The 11,012-nt window shown below is 40.3% G+C and overlaps 2 protein-coding genes across 2 annotated transcripts; both read right to left on the bottom strand.

Moving 5' to 3' along the window:
- Nucleotides 1–1,885: 1,885 nt before the first annotated feature.
- LOC111191995 (alpha-amylase-like) lies at nt 1,886–4,423 on the bottom strand. Its single transcript, XM_049476756.1, has 10 exons — nt 4,241–4,423; nt 3,989–4,135; nt 3,690–3,887; nt 3,380–3,610; nt 3,060–3,193; nt 2,835–2,957; nt 2,646–2,745; nt 2,437–2,558; nt 2,214–2,339; nt 1,886–2,121 (listed from the first exon to the last, which is right to left on the bottom strand). Exons 1-10 carry the CDS (start codon nt 4,406–4,408, stop codon nt 1,932–1,934), a joined length of 1,539 nt encoding a protein of 512 aa, XP_049332713.1. The 5' UTR covers nt 4,409–4,423; the 3' UTR covers nt 1,886–1,931.
- A 3,328-nt stretch (nt 4,424–7,751) lies between these two features.
- LOC111189637 (alpha-amylase-like) lies at nt 7,752–10,392 on the bottom strand. Its single transcript, XM_049476758.1, has 10 exons — nt 10,202–10,392; nt 9,950–10,096; nt 9,651–9,848; nt 9,341–9,571; nt 8,919–9,052; nt 8,694–8,816; nt 8,505–8,604; nt 8,296–8,417; nt 8,073–8,198; nt 7,752–7,980 (listed from the first exon to the last, which is right to left on the bottom strand). The coding sequence occupies exons 1-10, from the start codon at nt 10,367–10,369 to the stop codon at nt 7,791–7,793; spliced, it is 1,539 nt and encodes a 512-aa protein (XP_049332715.1). The 5' UTR covers nt 10,370–10,392; the 3' UTR covers nt 7,752–7,790.
- Nucleotides 10,393–11,012: the final 620 nt, after the last annotated feature.

Raw genomic sequence — 11,012 nt, 5'->3', positions numbered from 1 at the left:
TAAATCACCGAATTTTGTCATGATTTATTAGATTACATTTTTTAATTGATTGACTAATATTAAGAAAAGAAAAGAAAAGAAGTTGAGCAGATAAAACATTAAATACATTTGGTTCATCTTGAGGTTGGTAATTAAATAAAAGGTAAATGTATTTCTGATTCAGCTGTTGGGTTGATGGGTGATTCTCAGCTGGAGGAAGTTTGGAGTAAATTTAGGTTCTGATAGTGTCGCTATACTGAGATAAATCTCTGGTGTTTTGGAAAAGGTGAATAATCTAGGTTCTGTCAGACGCTGATCACGACTGCAGTGCATGACTGTGGGAGCTGTTCCGGAATTGCAGATCTGCAGCTAAAAAAAGATCATCCACTTTTATCACAAGGTTGATCACATGACCTGATTTAGCCTGGCTTTGGTGGATTTTCAGTCCAGATTTAAGACAAATATTTCAAAAAGCTACTAAAATATAGTGACGGTATCAAATCACACGTAAAGAAGGCTTTTTAAACTGTTAATCATAAAAATGATAAATAATATTACTGTACTGTTTTGCAGCAATGGAAAGTTAAACCTAAGAAAAATGTCAGTTCTGTTTTGAATATATCAGAATTTGGAGTCCTATAAAACCAGCAAATCAAGCTGTTATTAAAGGACATCATTAAATTCCTGAATAATCCTGTATATACTGTTAATGATAAATGCTATAAGTGATTTAACTGTAGCGTTTTGCAGTAATGGGAAGTCAAACCTAAGAAAAATGTCTATTTGGTTTTGCATAAATCAGAATTTGGAGTCTAATAAAACCAGCAAATCAAACTGTTTTCAAATATTACCATTAAATTCTTGATGACGGCTTTCTGTACTATTAATCCTAAAAGTAATATGTCATTATACTGCAGCAATTTGAAGTAATAGGGGGTCGAACCTAAGATAAATACACATTTAGTTTTGCATAAACCAGATTTTGGAGTCCTCTAAAACATAAAAATCTAACTTTTATCAAATGACACCTTTAAATTCTTCAAGAAGCCTTTCTAAATTATTAATGATAAATGTTATAAGTGATAGTCATGTGGCAAATTTATAGTAATGGGAAGTCAAACCTAGGAAGAATGTCTATTTGGTTTTGCATATCCCATATTTGGAGTCCAATAAAACCAGCAAATAAAACTGTTATAAAATGGCACCACTGAATTCTTTAAGAACCCTTTTTTAAACTGTTAATCATAAAAGTTATAAGTGATTTTTACTGCAGCTTTTTGCAGCAATGGAAAGTAAAACCTAAGACAAATATCTATTTTGTTTTGCATAACCCATATTTGGAGTCCTATAAAACCAGAAAATCTAAATGTTATCAAATAAAACCATTAAATTCATGCAGATTTCATTTTCCAGCAGGACCTAGCACACTGCCCACACTGCCAAAAGTACCAAATGGTCTTATAAAATATTCTAATTTTCTTAGACACTGACTTTTCTGTTTTCATTGGCTGTAAAGCATAATCATCAATAATAAAATAAATAAAAGCTTAAAATAGATCACTGTGTTTAATACATCTATATAATATATGAGATACACATTTTAAACTGAATTACTGAAATAAAGTAACTTTCCAATGATAGTGTAAGTTTTTTGACATGCACTAGTATAATCTGGTATTGGGTACATTTGTAAGCACCAGAAACTGTAATTTTATTATGTGATAAACATTTAGATGAGATCAGTTAGTGTGTTATGAAGAACATTGTCTTTTTTGTCTTAAAGTTTCATGTTTTTCAGAACAATAATGCGTGTAATTTCCTTACAACAGACTTATTTTCTAGTTATCACTCTTTTTTTCCCCACGTTGATCAAACTCCCCTCAACCCTCAAGAAAAGCGAAACTCATTCAGGGTTTTATTTGCAGAAGGTTTATTGTTAATAGTGCAATAATTTACAGTTTGGAGTCAGCATGGATGGCAAAAAATGGATCTTCTTCCGAGTTGCTGATTTTGAAATAGGCCTTTCCGTCACTTCCAACCGTCACCTGCTTTCCAGTGCAACTACCTCCCTCCTTCTGACCGGAAATGACATCACAGTAGGTTCCTCCAGGCAGGCCGGTGGCCAGGGTGGCGTCCAGGGTCCTGAAATGAAGCAGAAACTGGTTAAAATTTAAACACCAGCAGCAGAAGTTCAGAAATTCTCAGAGAGGAACGTTGAAGACGAGTGACGTTACCAGTCGTCGTTGTTAATGACGATGAAACCGCGGTTACCGCGGCCGAAAGCGATCTGATTACTGCCGTTGTCCCACCAGTTGGCGAACACCGCTCCTCCAACCACATTTCGGAAAATCACCATGTTCCTGGAGATTTAGGAGCGTTTAGGAGTTATCTTCAGGAGGTTAGGGTTAGCTAGTCATGCTAAAACCTTCAAAACAATTCAGAGCAGAAGGAACTCACCTGATCTGACGCCACCTGTGCTCACAGACCCAGCCGTCTCCACAGGTACTGTCTGCATTGATGGGCACAGGCTTGGTTGTGCCGTCGCCGTAGCTGGGTGGTCCCATCCAGTCGTTCTGATCCTGAGAAAGTCACAAAGCATCAAAGATATTCAGAAGATCTTTAGTGAGGAAAATGTCTTTGATCGGTGGTTGATCTCTTTTATCTACCTGGCCGTTGACGATGTTACGGTCCCAACGGAAACTGGACATCACTCTGGTCACTCCGTAGGGATGGGCCAACATCAAAGCAACAGCCATCTTGTAAAGCCTTAAAAGAAAGAGATGTTTGATTATGATTTCTGATACATCATAATTTCAACAATATATTCATACTGTACATAAAGGAAAGGTCAATACCTGGCATCCCAGAATGTGACGATGGATGCTCCTCCAGCTCCATGGCCTCGCTGATTATCGTGGTTATCAACGAACACCAGGGCTTTATCTGAGGCCATCATTCCCCATCCCTCACCCCAGTTCCTGAAACAAACCAACTCCAGTATGAATTTAATCTTCTAAATATGGAGCTCTTACATCATCTTGTTTAGTTTTTTCATATTGGAACTGGAACAGTTCTCTTACTTAAGGTAGGAAAGCTTTTCTCCGTTCCATTTACGCATAACGGTTCCCAGCTTGGCGCCATACTTGAACTCGGTCACTCTGCCCAGTCCAGTGTACTCAGCAGCTGTGATTGGCTCACCACCGAGATCAATAACCTATAAAACACATTCCCAGTTAGAATTGGGCCCATGTAGTGTTAGGAGTCTAGCCCAAGGACTCTTATTGTTCAGAATTGAACCCCGGTCTCCCAATTAATGTGGTAGCTCCCGAGCAGGTGGTGGTGTTATCCACAGCGCCACACCAACCACCAATTTATTCAAACCACTATCAGCTAAACGAACCTCTTGGAAGATGAAGGGTCTGGAACCACCTGAGAACCATTTGGTGTTGAGGTTATTGAGGCGTCCGTAAACGGCGCTGAGATCTCCAGGCCACATGTGCTTGCAGGCGTCCACTCTGAACCCGGCCACGCCCATGTCGATAAGAGCGTTCATGTAATCGGCCACCTTACCACGAACGTAGTCTTTCTCCAAGGCCAGGTCCAGAAGACCAACCAGACGGCAGTTTCTCACCTGTTACCATCAGAAATTAGACATAAATGAATGTTCAGGTGAGACGCTAAAGTCAAAATAACACCAAAGAATCACCTACCTGATTAATATCGTTATAGTTCTCGATTTCTCCACTGCCAGTGTTGCACTTGGCATCGTTGAAGTCCCAGCCTGTGAATGGAATTGATGGGAACTCCTTGGTGTTGGCGTTGAAATAAGTGCCACAGCTGGAGTGTGTGCCAGCGCCACCACCTGATCCACACATGTGGTTGATGACTGCATCTACGTAGATGTTCACCTACACAATAGAGATCAGATTTACCCACCATGCATCAGCTCTACATCACTTCCACTACTCCCATTCCTGCTCTGAAGATGAAGACTAGAGAAGATCTTTACCCCGACATTGTTGCATCTGGTGATCATGTCCCTCAGCTCGTTCTCATTTCCTGATCTGGAGCACAGGTTGTAGCTGATTGGCTGGTATCTCTGCCACCATGGGTGAAATGGGTTGGTGACCACGATGCTCTCGCTTGGAGGAGAGATCTGCAAAGTAAGATTCCATCATGTCAGAATCTAGAATTCTAAAAACTACCAAATTGCATCCAAGTCATCGATATCTGCGCCAGGTTTCTGTATTATTAAACCTACCTGAACTCCTCCAAAGCCGTTGGGTGCCAGGTATCTCTCGCACTCTGCTGCGATATCAGCCCAGCGCCATTCGAACAGGTGGACGAGGGAAGTTCTTCCATCCTTCATATTCGGGCTGAACTGAGCCGAGCTCAGCCCGAGCAGAGTTACCAAAATCAGAAGCTTCATCTTCCTCTGGTTAAGAAGTAGAGCACTGGAAGCTTCAGCTCCAGTATTTATACACAGTGCTGCAGGATATCGTTCCCGTGCCCACGCAGGACGTCTCCTGACAGGACAGTTAATATTTCAACCACAACAACCGTGCCAACCACCCCAACCACGCCAACCAGCACACCTGCTGCCCAACACGCCGTTCTCACGTGGGAACCTCCAGCATCACAACATATTCAGGTATTTCCGGAATATTAAACCAGTGAAGCTCTATCTGATCAGAATCAGATCAAATCATACTGATATTAATATACAACTGCAGGGACAAGTATGTGAACTCTTTGGGATTATACTTGTATTTCTGCATAAATTGGTCATTAAATGTGTTCTGATCTTCATCTACGTCACAACAATAGACAAACACAGTCTGATTAAACTAAAACCACACAAACAATTATATATATTTACATGATTTTATTAAACACAGCATGTTAATATTCACACTGAGAGTAAATAAAAGTATGTGAATCTTTGGATTTAATAACTGGTTGATCCTCCTTTATCAGCAAAAACCTCAACCAATGGTTTCCTGTAGCTGCAGATCAGACCTGCAGAACGGTCAGGAGGAATTCTGGATCATTCCTCTTCACTAAACTGTTTCAGTTCAGCTATAATATTATGGGATATCTGGTGTGAATCTCTCTCTTGAGGTCATGATGCTGCAGCATCTCAGTTGGGTTCAGGAGGTCAGGACTCTCCAGAAGGAGGATTTATTTATTTTCTTCTGTTGAAGTCGTTCGGTTGTTGATTTATTTCTATGTTTTGGGTCGTTGTTCTGTTGCATCATCCGCCCTCTGTTGAGCTTCAGTTGGAGGACAGATGGTCTTAAGTTTTACTGCAAAATGTAAACCTGGTAAACTTGGGAACTCTGTTGATTTTTTCCGTTGATGGCGGCAAAATCCGTCCAGACCCTGGGACACCAAAGCAAAGCAGCCCCAAACCATGATGCTCCCTCCACCATGTTTCACAGTTGGGATGTGGTTTTGATGACTCAATTTTGATTTCATCTGTGCACAGTATATGTAGCCAGTAGTGCAGTAGTGGAACATCCAGGTTCTCTTTTTTTTGCAAACTTCAAACATGAAGCAATGTTTTTTTTGGACAGCAGTGTCTTCCTCAGTAGTGTCCTCCCATCAACTCCATTCTTGTTTAATGTTTTTCTTATTGTATTTATTGATTTGTCAACAAAAATGTGAGCATGTGCCAGAGATTTCTGTATTCAGTCTTCAGTTGACACTCTAGGATTCGTCCTCACCTTATTGATCATTCTGCGCTGTGCTCTTACAGTCATCTTTACAGGACTTTACCACGCCAGACGACAATTTTAGATCATAGGTCTTCAGTGTGAGGCGTGATTAACATCAAGCAATGCTTCTTAAAAACAGCAAAAGGCAAAAACTTAATCGCAGTAAATCACCGAATTTTGTCATGATTTATTAGATTACATTTTTTAATTGATTGACTAATATTAAGAAAAGAAAAGAAAAGAAGTTGAGCAGATAAAACATTAAATACATTTGGTTCATCTTGAGGTTGGTAATTAAATAAAAGGTAAATGTATTTCTGATTCAGCTGTTGGGTTGATGGGTGATTCTCAGCTGGAGGAAGTTTGGAGTAAATTTAGGTTCTGATAGTGTCGCTATACTGAGATAAATCTCTGGTGTTTTGGAAAAGGTGAATAATCTAGGTTCTGTCAGACGCTGATCACGACTGCAGTGCATGACTGTGGGAGCTGTTCCGGAATTGCAGATCTGCAGCTAAAAAAAGATCATCCACTTTTATCACAAGGTTGATCACATGACCTGATTTAGCCTGGCTTTGGTGGATTTTCAGTCCAGATTTAAGACAAATATTTCAAAAAGCTACTAAAATATAGTGACGGTATCAAATCACACGTAAAGAAGGCTTTTTAAACTGTTAATCATAAAAATGATAAATAATATTACTGTACTGTTTTGCAGCAATGGGAAGTTAAACCTAAGAAAAATGTCAGTTCTGTTTTGAATATATCAGAATTTGGAGTCCTATAAAACCAGCAAATCAAGCTGTTATTAAAGGACATCATTAAATTCCTGAATAATCCTGTATATACTGTTAATGATAAATGCTATAAGTGATTTAACTGTAGCGTTTTGCAGTAATGGGAAGTCAAACCTAAGAAAAATGTCTATTTGGTTTTGCATAAATCAGAATTTGGAGTCTAATAAAACCAGCAAATCAAACTGTTTTCAAATATTACCATTAAATTCTTGATGACGGCTTTCTGTACTATTAATCCTAAAAGTAATATGTCATTATACTGCAGCAATTTGAAGTAATAGGGGGTCGAACCTAAGATAAATACACATTTAGTTTTGCATAAACCAGATTTTGGAGTCCTCTAAAACATAAAAATCTAACTTTTATCAAATGACACCTTTAAATTCTTCAAGAAGCCTTTCTAAATTATTAATGATAAATGTTATAAGTGATAGTCATGTGGCAAATTTATAGTAATGGGAAGTCAAACCTAGGAAGAATGTCTATTTGGTTTTGCATATCCCATATTTGGAGTCCTATAAAACCAGCAAATAAAACTGTTATAAAATGGCACCACTGAATTCTTTAAGAACCCTTTTTTAAACTGTTAATCATAAAAGTTATAAGTGATTTTTACTGCAGCTTTTTGCAGCAATGGAAAGTAAAACCTAAGACAAATATCTATTTTGTTTTGCATAACCCATATTTGGAGTCCTATAAAACCAGAAAATCTAAATGTTATCAAATAAAACCATTAAATTCATGCAGATTTCATTTTCCAGCAGGACCTAGCACACTGCCCACACTGCCAAAAGTACCAAATGGTCTTATAAAATATTCTAATTTTCTTAGACACTGACTTTTCTGTTTTCATTGGCTGTAAAGCATAATCATCAATAATAAAATAAATAAAAGCTTAAAATAGATCACTGTGTTTAATACATCTATATAATATATGAGATACACATTTTAAACTGAATTACTGAAATAAAGTAACTTTCCAATGATAGTGTAAGTTTTTTGACATGCACTAGTATAATCTGGTATTGGGTACATTTGTAAGCACCAGAAACTGTAATTTTATTATGTGATAAACATTTAGATGAGATCAGTTAGTGTGTTATGAAGAACATTGTCTTTTTTGTCTTAAAGTTTCATGTTTTTCAGAACAATAATGCGTGTAATTTCCTTACAACAGACTTATTTTCTAGTTATCACTCTTTTTTTCCCCACGTTGATCAAACTCCCCTCAACCCTCAAGAAAAGCGAAACTCATTCAGGGTTTTATTTGCAGAAGGTTTATTGTTAATAGTGCAATAATTTACAGTTTGGAGTCAGCATGGATGGCAAAAAATGGATCTTCTTCCGAGTTGCTGATTTTGAAATAGGCCTTTCCGTCACTTCCAACCGTCACCTGCTTTCCAGTGCAACTACCTCCCTCCTTCTGACCGGAAATGACATCACAGTAGGTTCCTCCAGGCAGGCCGGTGGCCAGGGTGGCGTCCAGGGTCCTGAAATGAAGCAGAAACTAGTTAAAATTTAAACACCAGCAGCAGAAGTTCAGAAGTTCTCAGAGAGCAACGTTGAAGACGAGTGACGTTACCAGTCGTCGTTGTTGATGACGATGAAACCGCGGTTACCGCGGCCGAAAGCGATCTGATTACTGCCATTGTCCCACCAGTTGGCGAACACCGCTCCTCCAACCACATTTCGGAAAATCACCATGTTCCTGGAGATTTAGGAGCGTTTAGGAGTTATCTTCAGGAGGTTAGGGTTAGCTAGTCATGCTAAAACCTTCAAAACAATTCAGAGCAGAAGGAACTCACCTGATCTGACGCCACCTGTGCTCACAGACCCAGCCGTCTCCACAGGTACTGTCTGCATTGATGGGCACAGGCTTGGTTGTGCCGTCGCCGTAGCTGGGTGGTCCCATCCAGTCGTTCTGATCCTGAGAAAGTCACAAAGCATCAAAGATATTCAGAAGATCTTTAGTGAGGAAAATGTCTTTGATCGGTGGTTGATCTCTTTTATCTACCTGGCCGTTGACGATGTTACGGTCCCAACGGAAACTGGACATCACTCTGGTCACTCCGTAGGGATGGGCCAACATCAGAGCAACAGCCATCTTGTAAAGCCTTAAAAGAAAGAGATGTTTGATTATGATTTCTGATACATCATAATTTCAACAATATATTCATACTGTACATAAAGGAAAGGTCAATACCTGGCATCCCAGAATGTGACGATGGATGCTCCTCCAGCTCCATGGCCTCGCTGATTATCGTGGTTATCAACGAACACCAGGGCTTTATCTGAGGCCATCATTCCCCATCCCTCACCCCAGTTCCTGAAACAAACCAACTCCAGTATGAATTTAATCTTCTAAATATGGAGCTCTTACATCATCTTGTTTAGTTTTTTCATATTGGAACTGGAACAGTTCTCTTACTTAAGGTAGGAAAGCTTTTCTCCGTTCCATTTACGCATAACGGTTCCCAGCTTGGCGCCATACTTGAACTCGGTCACTCTGCCCAGTCCAGTGTACTCAGCAGCTGTGATTGGCTCACCACCGAGATCAATAACCTATAAAACACATTCCCAGTTAGAGTGATCTTCAGAATGAAAACATTTAGGAAACATTACGTTACATTTACGACATTTATCTGACACTCTTACCCAGAGCAACTTCCAAGGTTGTTCCTATTACAGAATTGGGCCAATGTAGTGTTAGGAGTCTAGCCCAAGGACTCTTATTGTTCAGAATTGAACCCCAGTCTCCCAAATAATGTGGTAGCTCCCCAGCAGGCGGTGGTGTTATCCACTGCGCCACACCAACCACCAATTTTTCAAACCACTATCAGCTAAACGAACCTCTTGGAAGATGAAGGGTCTGGAACCACCTGAGAACCATTTGGTGTTGAGGTTATTGAGGCGTCCGTAAACAGCGCTGAGATCTCCAGGCCACATGTGCTTGCAGGCGTCCACTCTGAACCCGGCCACGCCCATGTCGATAAGAGCGTTCATGTAATCGGCCACCTTACCACGAACGTAGTCTTTCTCCAAGGCCAGGTCCAGAAGACCAACCAGACGACAGTTTCTCACCTGTTACCATCAGAAATTAGACATAAATGAATGTTCAGGTGAGATGCTAAAGTCAAAATAACACCAAAGAATCACCTACCTGATTAATATCATGATAGTTCTCGATTTCTCCACTGCCAGTGTTGCACTTGGCATCGTTGAAGTCCCAGCCTGTGAATGGAATTGATGGGAACTCCTTGGTGTTGGCGTTGAAATAAGTGCCACAGCTGGAGTGTGTGCCAGCGCCACCACCTGATCCACACATGTGGTTGATGACTGCATCTACGTAGATGTTCACCTACACAATAGAGATCAGATTTACCCACCATGCATCAGCTCTACATCACTTCCACTACTCCCATTCCTGCTCTGAAGATGAAGACTAGAGAAGATCTTTACCCCGACATTGTTGCATCTGGTGATCATGTCCCTCAGCTCGTTCTCTTTTCCTGATCTGGAGCACAGGTTGTAGCTGATTGGCTGGTATCTCTGCCACCATGGGTGAAAGGGGTTGGTGACCACGATGCTCTCGCTTGGAGGAGAGATCTGCAAAGTAAGATTCCATCATGTCAGAATCTAGAATTCTAAAAACTACCAAATTGCATCCAAGTCATCGATATCTGCGCCAGGTTTCTGTATTATTAAACCTACCTGAACTCCTCCAAAGCCGTTGGGTGCCAGGTATCTCTCGCACTCTGCTGCGATATCAGCCCAGCGCCATTCGAACAGGTGGACGAGGGAAGTTCTCCCATCCTTCATATTCGGGCTGAACTGAGCCGAGCTCAGCCCGAGCAGAGTTACCAAAATCAGAAGCTTCATCTTCCTCTGGTTAAGAAGTAGAGCACTGGAAGCTTCAGCTCCAGTATTTATACACGGGGTGGTAGGGCCTCAGCGTCCACCCAGGACGTTTCTCCTGGTTAATCTTTAACCGTGTGACGGCCAAAAAAAGCCCACACCTGCTAATCAACATGATTTTCTCACCTAAGTTCTTCTAAGTCTTCCTGAATGTTCACCAAAAACTCCTTTGCCTATTATTGTTGTGGTTTTTAGAGAAAAACCAAAACAAATCCTTTAAATTCAGGATCGTTTCCGAAGGTACCTCAAAATCAAAACGTCCCTCAACCATGACAGCTAATAATCTCATTTTCTTCATTTTCAGTTAGAAAGCTTCTCATTTACCCAAAGACAAAAGCTGAAACTTCTTTTGTCAACCAAATACTAAAAGATTTGCATCCAAAATCTATTGGTCATTACTCACAATGGTTGAGAACCTGCAGGACAAATGTTTGCAAGATGACCGCAAGTGGATTCCTTCTGAAAGCATGTTCAATCGTACTGGTGGAAATTAATGAGAAACTGTCAAACGATGGAGCATAATACAGCTGGTAGGTGGTGCTCTTTCCACTCATCATTCCCATCCTGATGACGGTCAGCACAGGCATCTATTAGCTGATGTATCAGA

The sequence above is a fragment of the Astyanax mexicanus genome, chromosome 4 (genome assembly GCF_023375975.1).
Source record: "Astyanax mexicanus isolate ESR-SI-001 chromosome 4, AstMex3_surface, whole genome shotgun sequence".
In the NCBI taxonomy this organism is placed as follows: domain Eukaryota; kingdom Metazoa; phylum Chordata; class Actinopteri; order Characiformes; family Acestrorhamphidae; genus Astyanax; species Astyanax mexicanus.
Note: the sequence above shows the minus strand (reverse complement) of the source record. Positions and strands in the feature narration are given on the sequence as shown.

Coding starts and splice junctions, on each gene's coding strand:
- LOC111191995 (XM_049476756.1), bottom strand. CDS start 4,408: ATGAAGCTTCTGATTTTGGTAACTCTGCTCGGGCTGAGCTCGGCTCAG. Junction 3,611..3,689: donor ACTATAACGATATTAATCAG/GTAGGTGATTCT, acceptor TGATGGTAACAG/GTGAGAAACTGCCGTCTGGT. Junction 2,746..2,834: donor GTCACATTCTGGGATGCCAG/GTATTGACCTTT, acceptor CTTTCTTTTAAG/GCTTTACAAGATGGCTGTTG.
- LOC111189637 (XM_049476758.1), bottom strand. CDS start 10,369: ATGAAGCTTCTGATTTTGGTAACTCTGCTCGGGCTGAGCTCGGCTCAG. Junction 8,199..8,295: donor CACAGGTGGCGTCAGATCAG/GTGAGTTCCTTC, acceptor CTAAATCTCCAG/GAACATGGTGATTTTCCGAA. Junction 7,981..8,072: donor GTCATCAACAACGACGACTG/GTAACGTCACTC, acceptor GCTTCATTTCAG/GACCCTGGACGCCACCCTGG.